The 14310-nt window shown below is 43.2% G+C and overlaps 1 protein-coding gene across 1 annotated transcript; it reads left to right on the plus strand.

The window, feature by feature from the left end:
- The first annotated feature begins 5648 nt into the window (after nucleotides 1–5648).
- Nucleotides 5649–14262, plus strand: xkrx (XK related X-linked). Its single transcript, XM_056438962.1, has 3 exons — nucleotides 5649–6556; nucleotides 10992–11251; nucleotides 12555–14262. The coding sequence occupies exons 1-3, from the start codon at nucleotides 6198–6200 to the stop codon at nucleotides 13418–13420; spliced, it is 1485 nt and encodes a 494-aa protein (XP_056294937.1). The 5' UTR covers nucleotides 5649–6197; the 3' UTR covers nucleotides 13421–14262.
- Nucleotides 14263–14310: the final 48 nt, after the last annotated feature.

The following is a 14310-nucleotide window of genomic DNA, read 5'->3' on the forward strand; positions in this document are numbered from 1 at the left end:
ACTAACATCTTGTGCCCTCCTGCTACCTGACTAATCAGGCTCACAGTAAACCTCTCATCGCCTCATGTGGGAGGCACAACCTGGGAAACGTTGGATTGGTATTCCAACCAATCCCAGAGTCCTCTGATCCAATCTCTAATCCCATTGGATGGCGTGATGACTCTAGTTAGACCAAACGAAGGTGCATGTATCCGTCCAGGAGAACCAATGTGTCTTGTGGTGTGATCTGTAACGTGCTGTGACCTCCTGGCAGTGGAAGCATGCAGAGCGTTTGGACAGATTTAGCACAACTGTAGTCACTGTGGGACATAATGATATTATAACTATGTAGTCACTGTGGGACATAATGATATTATAAATATGTAGTCACTGTGGGACATAATGACATCATAACTATGTAGTCACTGTGGGACATAATGACATCATAACTACACTCAAAAAAACGATTCAAGCCCTTCTTAGAGGTGACACATTTAAATATTGTTTGATACATTGAAATAAATCAATTACAAAACGAAGATATTTATATTGAATGGGTGTAACACAAAATGTATGAATATTTTCATTTATTAGATTTATTTAGGTTACACTCACAAAAACGATTCAAGCCCTTCTTAGAGGTGAGTCGACACATTTAAATATTGTTTGATACATTTAAATAAATCAATTCCAAAAATAGATATTTATATTGAATGGGTGTAACACAAAATGTATGAATACTTTCATTTATTAGATTTATTTAGGTTACACTCACAAAAACGATTCAAGCCCTTCTTCGAGGTGACACATTTAAATATTGTTTGATACATTTAAATAAATCAATTACAAAAATAGATATTTATATTTAATGGGTGTAACACAAAATGCATGAATACTTTCATTTATTAGATTTATTTAGGTTAGATGGTGTGCATATCAACTCAAAATAAATGTGTTTCATTGAGGACTACCCTTTGCGCATGCGCCAGCTGAAAATCAGTTGTTTACATGAGGTGAAGACACTTTCAGGGCTGTACGGTGGTGTAGTGGCTAGCGCTGTTGCCTCAAAGCCAGAGGTCCGTGGGTTCAATTCCCAGTCGGGGCGTTCCTTCTGTGTGGAGTTTGCATATTTTGTTAGTTAGTTAATTTATATTTTGAGTTGGACAAACACAAATTAATTTAATTTAATGAATATCGTTATTTTATTTGAGATGTATTTTATACAAATGAGTTGGACTAACTTAATTACATTTTATTGCACTGATGTGCTAAATTTGAGTTGGAGTTGCATATAATTATTGGATGGAAAACCTGCCAACAATTTAATTGAGTTCATCCAATGAGTCATTTCTTTGAGTGTATGGTGACGGCCAGGTGGCGTCACGCTGCAGTGTACGTCAGACAAGTTTACATTTATATTTGGAACTGAAACTATATTTTTCTTACAAATGAGTATCCGATTTGTAACTAACAAGCTACTTTGTTTATTTTAATATGTGTTGCTGGGTATGTATTGCACTAATATGTGCATATTTATTATGTCATGGATTTGCCATTTTATTCTATTTTTACTCACATTTTCAATTGTTTTCCTGTTGATGGATTATAAATGGTGAAATAAACTGTCAGTGTAGAAAATTAAGAGGGAAATAAACAAGGTGATAGTTCAGGTGAAAATACATTTGATAAGGAATGTTAACTTTATTTATCATAGACACATTTCATACACAAATGAATTAAAATTAAACTCAAATAAATATATTTATCTGAATGTAAATATAGGATTTCAGCTGAAACAGTGGCTCCCTAACATGTACAGAGTAACAACACATTAAATAATGGTTAATGTCATTACGAAGCCAGTCCAACACATTCTGTTATGCAGCATGAGCCACTAGATGGCCTCAGAATCACAGGTTCTATTTTCATTGCCAGAGATGGCTGTGCACATTGAAGTCTCTGTCAATTATAATGGCTCTGTTTTCAAGTCCTTGACATGCTCAGATAAATGGCTGATGCTACATTCCAGTCTACTCAAAGTCAAACACACATATTTGGGATTTGCAGCCTCAATACAATGCACTCCACAGAACTGCTCTCCCCCCATTTCTTAATGTTTATATAAGAAAATCTAATTAAAATTGTCAGCAGACTACGAGGCTGAGCTTCTGCAGACACAATTACATTATAGATGTTTGTGACTTGGAGCAATGGTTTGTGTGCAGGCCTTATCTTATGTCATTAAACCAACAGCCAATGAGGCTCGGCACTCCTCTGCTGAGGAAGTAGACTGTCCCAGAATCTGACCACAGTCTTGTGTCAGCTGACAGACAAATGCACACACACACACACACACACACACACACAGCAAAAACAGCTGCAGCTGAGGACCATATACCCCGCTGTTTCAGCTGCTGCGGTCAGGCAGGCGCCTCCGTAGTCACGCTGCAAGAACAGAGAGACTGAGACGGAGTTTCTTTCCTCAGGCCATCAGGACTGTGAACTCCGACCTCACCAGGACCCCCACATAGACCCACACAACTGCCCCTCTTAGGCACACACACACACACACACACACACACACACACTTACTGTAAATATTGTGTTGTTTTTTATTGTAAATAGTGTGTACTTGTTGCCCTTGCACATTCCTGCTGAGCATTGCCACTTTCATTTCACTGCACACCCTGTGTGTGTATGTGACAAATAAAAACATCTTGATCTTGATCTTGATTGCAAACATGTTTCACAGACCCCCAACTGCTAATATTGCAATCTGGATTACAGCTGGACTAATTCACAGCTTCTGTTATATACATTAACATTAAAGGAAAAGTAAAAAATGTTGGGAAATATATGCTTATTTGCTTTCTTGCCTTGAAGTACATAGGATGAGAAAATCAAAACTAACAACATGTCTGTATGGTAAATATATAGCCAGGACACGGTTAGCTTAGCTTAGCATAAAGACCTATCAGCACCACAAGTTTAGTGATCAAAACTTTATATCTGGTTTGTTTAATCTGCATTAAAAAACTAAGTATATAAAAGGCACACTATAGTTTTGCAAATGTTTACATGCCAAGTAACCCCTGTAAAAATTGAGGATTGTTATTATTATTTTCCGTGTGAATAAAAGAAACCAGATCCAACCTCTCATCTGATGAGCTTTAGAGTTGCTGTTTTGGTACCTTTGGACAGTCAGGTGAGCTGTTGGCCCAGGTTTCAAGTCCCTTCCCTAAGCAAAGTATGCTAAGCTAACTATCGCCTGGCTGTAGCTTGATGGTTAACATACGTCTCCAGAGTGGCATCTTTTCATCTAACTCTCAGCAAAAAAGGAAAAAAGCAAATACACATTTCCCAAAATGTAGAACTCACTTTAAAGATAGTTCAAGACAAAGATTATTGTAGAGAATTTGACACATAACAGTGTAATCATTTCTATGAGTGCACCCTGTCCCTGTCCCGATTGGCTGGTAACTCTGTGCACATGGCTGGTGCTCATAATGAGGTTTCCGTCTATCACTGCCCCATGTCTCCACAGTCTCCGCAGTCTGAAGATAGATAGATAGATAGATAGATAGATATATACTTTATTAATCCCCAAGGGGAAAGTCACTGACCCACACCACTGCTTCACCAAACACATGCATAAATAATGACATGCCTTAGGTTGTGTCGACCACTGACTGAGATGAGATCTGATTAAGCAGAGGAAGGTTGGCATGTTTGAGTTGAGCTGTGTTGGAACTGTACCACAGATTAGTAAAATAACAACAGAAAAGGTTACATGGACCAAACTGGAAGTTAAAGTTATTGTTAAGTCAAAATAAGACGGCTTATTTAAAGTAATTGGTCGTGTTGACATCAACCTAAGCAACAGAGAACAGTTTTGCAATGGAAATATTGTGTATTTCACTACAGATTGTGTCCTTCTCGTGCATGCACCTTCCAAACAAGGATCCTTGTTTGCATAAGAAGTTGAGCAAACATCAAACTGGTTCTGGGTCACACTAAGTTATCATTGTCTAATAAGCATTTAGCCTAAAAACATTGTAAAACTAGAATGGGCACTCGGTAGAGCGCATACCTTCGCATATCACAAGATTGGGCATTGAATTATGAACATTTTGGCATTAGTTGCATGCCAATTGGACAAAAATGTATCGTGCTATGGTAAAAAAAAAAGACGTTGACCTTTCCATGACCTTGACCTTGACCTTTGACCCGATTGATCCCAAAATCTAATCAAATGGTCCCCGGATAATAAACAATCATCCCACCAAATTTCATGCGATTCGGTTCAATACTTTTTGAGTTCTGCGAAAGATTTTGACCTGTTCATGACCTTTGACCTTGACCTTTGACCCGATCGATCCCAAAATCTAATCAACTGGTCCCCGGATAATAAACAATCATCCCACCAAATTGCATGCGATTCGGTTCAATACTTTTTGAGTTTTGCGAATAACACGCATACAAATAAATAAATAAATAAATAAATGAATACACTGCGATCAAAACATAACCTTCTGGCATTTTCAATGCGAAGGTAATAATGAAAATTGCCTGTGTGAAAAGTGGATAAGAAGATGGAGGGAAGTTAATTGATTCAGTGTGTGTGTGTGTGTGTGTGTGTGTGTGTGTGTGTGTGTGTGTGTGTGTGTGTGTGTGTGTGTGTGTGTGTGTGTGTGTGTGTGTGTGTGTGTGTGTGTGTGTGTGTGTGTGTTGTCTGTGGCAGCTTCACTCACAGGCCTGCAAGTCACCATAACAAGGCCAAGTATTTCCTGCTGGTGGTAACTAAAAATGGAAGTTCAGAGAAAATGATCTCTCTTTGCTCGCCTGACTCACTGCATCCACTTGGAGTGGACACATAGCGGATGGAATTAAACTACATTACATAAGTTGCAGTTAGTTTGGTCAAAGTAATCCAGAGAGAGTTAAGTGTTAAAATAAATTGTAGTGTTTCCTTACTGATTATTGTAGTTATTTCAAAATGTACTGACATTTTATGACATTGATCACCTCCTCTGATAGTGATAACAGTAGTATAGTAGAAGTATAGTAGTAGCAGTACAGTAAAGTTCTCAAAGTCACAGTCACCTGTGCAAGATATCACATGTCGGGCTACTCAAAATAGCCCGACCACACACCAGATATATTTATAAACATTTTCTCAGTTTCTATTTGTACTGTTTTCATATCATTTCTACACGCAGTTCCCATCACCCCTCTATACGGTTCAGTGTTCTCCATTTCCATCTATTTTTCTGCCTGCAGAGCAAGCTGATGCACCTCTTTGTGATGTTTTGATATTACAATAGTTAGGTTATTTATCTTCCCTTTTTGATCCATATTGTAAATTCTTTGGGCTTTTTTTCCATTTACTTTTTACAGTAAATGCACCTTTCTGTACAAATTATTCATTAATTGTAAATTGTATAGATATATATATATATATACAGTACACATACATATATAAATATAAGTATGATATACATATGTATAAATATGTCCATTAAGTGTCTCTTCTTGGCACACAAACAATGTATTGTTGAGTAAAGTTCCATGTTATTTTAGCTCTAATCGCTCTTACTTTGAAGGAGGCCGCCCTTTCATTTCCGGTTTCGCCCTGTGTGTTTCTCGCCGACTTAACGCAGCTGTTGCATCGACAGCGCATCAGGACTGAAGCCACGAGCTGCCCCCGCAGCACCCCGACCTCAAACTACCTGCACAGCGACGCCACAGCGGGACGAAGACCGTGTGCTTTTAATCTCAATGTAATTTATTTTAAAACTACTGACGACCCTCCGAGTTCGGGACGACGATCGCCGGGCGAAGTCTTTATTTGAAGAGCGCTGCATGACAACGCTGAACACCCCCGATCCTAAAGCCTGACGGTGCAGCAACAACAACAGTGGTATCACTGCAGGCAGCGAGGCGCTATCCTCGGGATTAATCCGGGTGGTAACGCCCGACGACATACGAGACAACACAACAAAAGCATATATTTTTCTGTGTGTCTGTGGGGGGGCGGGATTGTTGCGTTGAAACGCGATGTGAAACCAGCGATGATCAACTTGGTGGAAAGTTGGGAGAGACGGCGGATAAAGGCAAGCGTTCACAAAGTGTGTTCCGAAGCGCGCTAAGGCGAGTTCAGCTCAACGTCCAAGTCCGAACCGCCTGTCCGCGTGCCGATCGAGTCCAACCACGGGATCATGTGCGAGGTGACCATGGAGGAGCAGGACGGGGAGATCTCCGACATCGACCCGCAGGACGACTGCTCCGTGCTGGACGGGAACCGAGTCATGCTGGTGGTCAATCACAGCCGGATCCAGCCCCCCTTCAGCGTGCTGCTGGCCACGGCGCTCTACTGCGCGGAGTTCGTCACCGCCGCGGTGCTCTGCGCAATGTACCGCAGGACCGACGATGTCATCTGGCTGAGCTTCACCATCGCCTTCATGCTGCTGCCCGCCCTGCTCATCCAGCTGGCGCTCACGTTCATCCACCGGGACCTGGGTCGGGACCGGCCGCTGGTCCTCTTCCTGCACCTGCTGCTGCTCGGCCCTGTCATTAGGTGGGTGAGGGTCAGGGTGTGTGAGGGGGGGGGCGGTATGTTGCAGGAAGATGCATTAGGAATTTCAAGAGTCGTGGACATTTTCTCAGAATTTAGATACTTGAAGATGTTAACCCAACGTTTGAGCCAGCAAGGGTTCGATGGGAGTTGTAGTAAATCACCTAAAACATAAACAAAAGCCATAAACATCAAGTCACGTCTTCCCAAACATGTTTGTCGATAATTCCTCAATACCCTTTGTGCTGCAAAGATGACTACATTAATTGAATAAATGATAACTATTTTTATGAGTGATTCATAATTTTTTAAGCTGAAATTCCAAACTTTTATTTAGTTTCATTTGGTTAAATGTGAGGATGTTATGCTTGGACATGCATGATCGTAAACAATATAGAATATATATAATATCTTGTCTCTTTGAAGCATCATGTGTGCTCGGAAACTAAAACAAGAATTTTCCATATTTTCTGACATGTTGGACAGAAAACGATTAATTGAGAACTTGCAGATCATTTGATAAAGAAAATAATCTTAACTTGCAGCCTAACATCTTACTGGACATCCAACGTCCAGTTTGCAGTACAGTTAATCTGTAAAATACTAATTGACAGTCTGGTTGAGTGCACTAACTGTTAGTCCCCATCCATCTGTTGTAATTCATCTATTTTCTAATGCACATACATTTTTAATGGGTTGCTGCAGCGTCATGAATTTGTTTGCGCGGACGGGAATCGGACGGGCCACTCATTAACGGCATCAGACCAGGAAGGCCTGTCCGGTATAATGGACGTAACGGATGACTGGACATGACCACCTCTTTCCCCTTTCTGAGCTTCTTTGAATCTGCCACGGTCTCCCTGGGTGGTGTGGTCCCAGTTGAACCCGCTGCAGGCTCCACTGTTAAACCAATGTCAGATGACTGTGAGGGCTGGCACTCGCCTTGGCGACACATCCTTCACAGTTACGGGTTGTGCGCCGCTCAGTTTTAGGAGCTTATCTCGTGATGAAGGCCTTCGGGGCCGCTCTCCGGGAGCGGTGGAAGAGCATGTTGCTACGAAGGTTTTCTGTCTATACAGACGACTTTGAAGTCGCTTGATCTCAGCTCAAGGGTCTGTTTGGTGAACTCGTGCAGGGAGATCTCTGATATTCAAAAACACAAGATGATTATTTTTCTTTTCGCTCTGAGCTTTCGTAAGTCAACACAGCGAGCCCTGAGGGGTTGTTTGAATGTACACTACAGTAAGAGCCAGGTGAAGGGTGTGTTCATTTTACGAGGCTAGAATTCCCACTCCGGTGCTCTGCAGGTTTACGGGCCTCGGGAAGAGCTCATTGCAAGAGAAAGGTTTGCTAAAAGGCTGATAACTTGATTTGTGACTGGCAGTGCACCCTAAAATACAACAGGTCCGATGCATTTAAAATCGGTTTTCCGATACGAGAGAAAAGATGGAGATTTAATATCGATCAAAGAGAGAAAGAACCCTTTGCAATGTCATTCAGAAGACGGGAAGTGATCTTCTCTTCCATGCTGAGCTAACGGGATCTCCGTGCAGCCATTGTTTAACGTAGCTTGTCGACAGCGATACAATGTATCTTTTCAGAATACGAGGCTCACGTACTTTCTGTGTTCCCCGTTGTGATAACAGCCATTTGAGTCAAAAGGGCTTCACAAATCAGAAATTATCTCACCTGACCTTTGGAGTCGACATTGCTTCGTCGGGACAAGGAAGAATAATGTGTGGAATGGGAAGAGGAAAAAAAGAAGCTCATATTTCTGGTTCTGCTGCATCGATTTTGATCCTTTCTTTTCAAATCTGCCTCCCGAGTGCATTGCTAAATCTGGCAGAGCACTCTTCTATGAGGCTTAAAATCACTTTATGGAAATGGGAAAACAAGACGAGTGCTGTGACTCTACGGAAGAGCTTCCGTTAGCACACTTCTGCTTACGCTGTCTGGCTAATTGGGTGGATTTCGACGACATGGCAGTGTTGTCCAATTTCCATCTTCCTCTTCTTCACTTTCTTCTTCGCAAATTGTAACTGGACCCAGCATTAGCGGCAACATTTGACCAACACATGGTTTGCTCGTTTGCTCACTTCACAATTGTACTCGAACTGTGAGAAGTTTCCATCTTTGTTGGTGGGAATGCACCCAAACCAGCAAGTGGAAGTACGGAAGAACGCAAACTCAGTGGATCCCCGAAGTCTGTGGCATTCCTCCTCCGGAGACCATAAACCTTTAAAGACAACCTATCCAATAGTCGTGTCAGTCTGGGCCGAGCTGCCAGCGTCTAAAACCAGTCGCCTGGACCATGTGAGCTCCACTAGTTTATGGTGCTGCACATGTCTGAGAATGCTCTGCTGCGTCTCTGATGTATTTTTAATGTCGACAGTGAAGCCGGAAAGCAAACCTCGCGGTTTGTTATGACAGAGCATTTTGTTCTGTTCAGTTCGTTATTTGTCTGTTTGACTTTAGAGAGAGTTGCGTTCCACGCTGTGCCGCTGTCGATAGGTTTCCTGTGTGACTCAGGGATGATGTAATAAGCTGATCTTGTGGCTGCGCACTCCAACACTTGGTAACGTCTGCTATTAAAACCGGAATTTCAAGTCACATTTTTTACACATAACTGCATGAAGAACCCTTTAAAGAGCCTCGTTTTTAGATAAGAGTCTCCGAGAAGACTGTGAGATAGTATCCACAGAGTCAAGATGGCAGCTCTGAGGAGGGCGTCGGGTTATTTTCAACTTGTCAGGACTGGCTTCCTGGGACAGAAACAGCTCACTGTGATTCCTCTGTCGATGTGGGCCAGTCTCTGCATGCAGAGCCTGGAGTTTTGTGTCTGTTTTTGTCTCTCAAAATCTCTGCAGGCGGACGAGGCCGTGTTAATGTGAGCGCCATGACCCCGATGGCGTAATCCCAGGCGACCAAAAAGAGGATCTTGCTATAGAGCTGAAAGAATTTCCTGCATGCACCTCGGGCCATTTAAAAAAAAAAACTCAGTATTTCAATTGTCACAGGAGACTCTCGGCTTCTTTTGAAAGCCAGTTCCTCGTCGTCGTGTGTGATGTTGTCCCGTCAGACTGCTGTGCTCGCATGTTTAGACCGAGCAGTAGCGTGTGCGTTTTCCTTCCTCAGAGATCCGCGTATTGATCCTCTTGGCTAATGCAGTCGTTTTTCCCCTCCCCAAAGTGGTCTTCAGTCTGAATGCTAAGTGCACGCTGGCTGAAGTTCAGCGCCCTCCCTCTGCGTCCTCGTCCTCAGCGCCGCTATGCTGCCAGGTTTCCCCGGAAAAGGGTGTCAGTTAATCTGGTGTTGGCCTTCGTTGTTTCTCGGTTCATCGGCCTTGAACACTAAAACGTAAAAACTCTGTCCGTGGCCATCGGTCTGGGAGGGAACGTGTTTAGAGAGAAACTAAGCATCTAAATAACAACACTATTTCCCCTGCCAGTCTCTAATGTTTGGGTCAAACACAGTCCAGGTTAGATTGTGGAAGCTTGGCAATGTGCCACGTTTACACTGCAAGGAGAGAGGACCGCTTCCCTTCTAGCAGCAGCTGAAGCAATATGTCGACCGCTGACTGGACGGTCTGGCCGGCACATGGTTGAACCATGAGGCAATAGATTCCTGTGGGATTCAACTCCTCGTTCCAAAGCTAGAGATGGAGCAAAAGAAGACATTCCAGCACAGGGCTGTGAGATGTAGCACTGCAGTGGGAATCCTCAGAGGGCGAGCTTTGAATTCAGATGTGCTGCACTGTGAGATGTGGGTCCGTTTACAAACACGATTAAGGGATTTATTATGCCGACATTTTGTTGTTGGCAGGTGGAAACCTCGTACTTCCAGTTTAGGTAGTTGGCTTGTTGCAGCTTGAGTAGTTGGTTCTAAGATTCTTTTACAAACGTATGTCTTTTGGGCCTCTTAAAAACCTGACTGGAAGCATTTGAATACTTTTTAAATCTAGAAACGATTACATTTGCCAGAAATCCTTTCTTCAAAGTTCTACACGGAACACATCTCAGTGAAAAACACGTTTCGCTCTTCATGAATCGTGGTTGAGTTCAGCCGGTTGGTGTGAACACAGGGAGCATTTACCTTGCAAACGTAAAGGGAACCACACCCTGAGCTCTTCTGTTGATCCAGCCAGGCCTCTGAGAAGCTGCCATGTTTCCTTTCTACCGACCGCCCTCTGGTGGACTGTGTGTGTGTGTGTGTGTGTGTGTGCAACATATTGCTATTATAGTGTATAACCTCTGTTAATTTAGCTTTATTCTACTTTGCTTTAACGCTTGTGCCCTTTCATATCCGCACTATGATGAGTATTTGTTGATGTTAAAACAAAGACCTCGTGTCTCATTGTGGTTCAACATCCCACTGCACTGCCCTCTGTTGGTGTGAACGTGTTACTCCACCCGTAGTCACTCTTTGATTTCATCCTCAGGTGTTTTGAAGCTCTGGTGATCTATTTCAAGTCGAATAAAATGGAGGAGCCCTATGTCACCATCTCCAGGAAGATCCATCTGACGAAGGGCCAGGGGATCCCGATGGAGTGGGAAATCGGCCAATCGGAGCGCAACCTGGCCTCGCACAGAAACGCCTTCAAGCGCACCACGGTGATCCAGGCTTTCCTGGGGTCAGCGCCTCAACTGACGCTCCAGCTGTACGCCACCATCCAGGAGAAATACTTACCCCCTGTCAGATGTAAGAAAGATGGAGGGCTTAAGGTCCTTGCTACTGCTCCACTATTAGAGTCTCTTTAAAAAGCACTATTTAACAGTGTTGCACTCTGAATTATATTCCTGGCAAGGTTGAAGTAGCTCTAAAAACAAAAGGTCCAAATGATTTGAGGTCGGCTCATACAGACGATGACTCATCACCTTGAGTTAATACTGTACACATCAAATGAAATGTCACTGCCAGCCTATATTTTATATATACAGGACTGTCTCAGAAAATTAGAATATTGTGATAAAGTTCTTTATTTTCTGTAATGCAATTAAAAAAACAAATGTCATGCATTCTGGATTCATTACAAATCAACTGAAATATTGCAAGCCTTTTATTCTTTTAATATTGCTGATTATGGCTTACAGATTAAGAAAACTCTAAAATCCTATCTCATAAAATTTGAATATTTCCTCAGACCAAGTTAAAAAAAAGATTTATAACAGCAAAACAAAATCAAACATTTGAAAATGTGTTTCCAGGTGTTTCGAGTTAATTAGACGATTCAAGTGATTTGTTTAATACCCTACTAGTATACTTTTTCATGATATTCTAATATTTAGAAATAGGATATTTGAGTTTTGTTAAGCTGTAAGCCATAATCAGCAATATTAAAAGAATAAAAGGCTTGCAATATTTCAGTTGATTTGTAATGAATCCAGAATGCATGACATTTTTGTTTTTTTAATTGCATTACAGAAAATAAAGAACTTTATCACAATATTCTAATTTTCTGAGACAGTCCTGTATATGTGTGTGTGTATATATACTACATATATATGTGTGTGTATATATATATATGTGTGTGTACATGTATATATGTATGTGTATATATATATATACTACATACAAAACTTTGGGGTCACTTAGTAAAGAAAGAACCATTTGAAATGTCCTTATTTTTCAAAGAAAGACACAGATTTAAAAAAATGAAGATAACATCATTAATACACACTATACGTTGTTAATGTGGTAAATGACTATTCTAGGTGGAAAAGTCTGTTTTTTAATGGAAAACACAATTGTCTGGGTGACCCCAAACTTTTCAACGGTAGTGTGTGTGTAAACACAACTACTTATATTTTAAGTAGTTGTAGAGATGGTTTCGTTTGGACCAATGATGTCACAAAATTCTCACTTATTACATGTGTTTTATTTTGGGAGTAAGTATGTATTTAAATATGACCAGTTTAAGGAGTTCTCTGCTCGAGACGTGTGTCGATGGTGACGTGATGCCGTGGCTCCAAAGCTAACGGAGGGCTTGTGTTTGTGTCCCCAGTGGTTCTGATGATCATCACGCTGATCTCCGTCACGTACGGGGCTGTCGTGTGCAGCGTTCTGGCCATCCAGATCAGATACGACAACTACAAAGTGCGGTTGCGCCCTTTTTCCTACCTGTGCATGATCGTGTGGCGAGGGCTGGAGATCGCCACCCGGATCACGGCTCTGGTCCTCTTCAGCACGGCGCTGACCCACTGGGTGATCCTCGTCAGCATGGTCAACCTGCTCTTCTTCTTCTTCCTGCCCTGGGTGGAGTTCTGGGTGAGGAAGGGCTCGCTGACCGACGACGTGGAGAAGAACTTCTCCAAGCTGGGCACCATGGTGGTGCTGTCCATGTTCACGTTGCTCTACGCCTGCATCAACACCTTCTGCTGGTCGGCGGTGCAGCTGGACTTCTCCCATCGAGAGCTCATCGAGAAGAAGCAGCAGTGGGACCGCCTGGCCATGTACTACGCGGGCCGCTTTGTGGAGAACTTCCTCCTCGTCACGCTCTGGTACTTCTTCAAGTCTGACTTCTACGAGTACGTGTGCGCGCCGCTGCTCGCCGTCCAGCTGCTGATCTGCTACAGCCTGGCCTTGCTCTTCATGCTGCTCTTCTACCAGTTCTGCCACCCCTGCAGGCGCCTCTTCAAGTACAACGTGCACGACTGCATGCACTGCGTCTGCTTCCGTCCGGGGAGGAGGGGGGCGGGGGGCGGACGGCGGAAGATGGCGCCCTCCTACTCCACCGCCGCCACCATGGTGCTGGTGCCGGAGGAGCCGCTGGAGCTGCTCGACCCCCACAGCTCCCACCCCGCGGACCTCACCAGTCCGCTGAGGGAGAGGGAGACGGACATGGTGGATGAGATAATGGAGGCGCCCTGAGAGAGGCTCGGTGGGGAATTAAAGGAACAAGTTCTCTAGAAATGCATCTCGGCTGCACCACGGAACGAAACCTCGAGTACTTTGACACAAAAGACCAGAATGAGTGCGTTTTTTTTTTTTTTTAAGTCAGCGAGGTGATGAACTATTCCCCCGAAGTGCACAGAAGCTTCTCACCTTACGGCCGTGGCGGGGATTCATGTGAACTCCCGATGGCTTCACGGAGTGTGCCGACTCTCACCCGGGGCACAGCGGGGCCTCAGTCCACCAAAGAATGTAGCATGTCGAGATGTGCAGCGATGCACAAAGGCCGCCTTGAGCGAGCAGCAGTGGGTCATGCACAGAACTGAGCCAGGTGTGCGGGAAACGTGCCAAGACTGACCGGGGGCACCCCCAGTTTACTTCATTTTGGGGAACTCCCTCCACGAACGCTGCCTTTGCACACGTCTGCATCTGCACTTAGCCGACTTTGTTTTTATTAACCGCAGGAGGACGGGAGACAGAAGAATGTGTCCTCCTCGTATCCAACTAAGTAAACCTGCTGTGATGAATGCCGTGTATTGTTCACTTCTCAGTCTGGTTCCATTGATTTACGAAAACAGGTTTTAGTTTGACAAAAATGAGTCAACCGTGAGCGATTAGACGGTGTGGGATATCACGCGTGTTGTTAACCTCCCATATGATGACGCTTTAACCAGATTGACGTTAATTAGCTTCTACTTTATCAATGTGCTTTGACAGTTTTGCTAATATTTCATGTTTTGTCAACGTTTGTTCCTTCAGTGCCTTGACTATTATTGTTTTACTTGAAACCCAAATAAAAGAATCTGATATTGACACGATAATTGTGTTATATTTACCTCATTTATGAGCTCACTCCTTGTTACTCACAC

Source organism: Pseudoliparis swirei, chromosome 19, assembly GCF_029220125.1.
Source record: "Pseudoliparis swirei isolate HS2019 ecotype Mariana Trench chromosome 19, NWPU_hadal_v1, whole genome shotgun sequence".
Lineage (NCBI taxonomy): Eukaryota > Metazoa > Chordata > Actinopteri > Perciformes > Liparidae > Pseudoliparis > Pseudoliparis swirei.

What these genes read in the sequence shown, in the direction of transcription:
- xkrx (XM_056438962.1), top strand. Translation starts at nt 6,198, where the DNA reads ATGTGCGAGGTGACCATGGAGGAGCAGGACGGGGAGATCTCCGACATC. An exon ending in CTGCTCGGCCCTGTCATTAG is followed by an intron (nt 6,557 to 10,991) that starts GTGGGTGAGGGT and finishes TTTCATCCTCAG; the next exon opens with GTGTTTTGAAGCTCTGGTGA. An exon ending in ATACTTACCCCCTGTCAGAT is followed by an intron (nt 11,252 to 12,554) that starts GTAAGAAAGATG and finishes TTGTGTCCCCAG; the next exon opens with TGGTTCTGATGATCATCACG.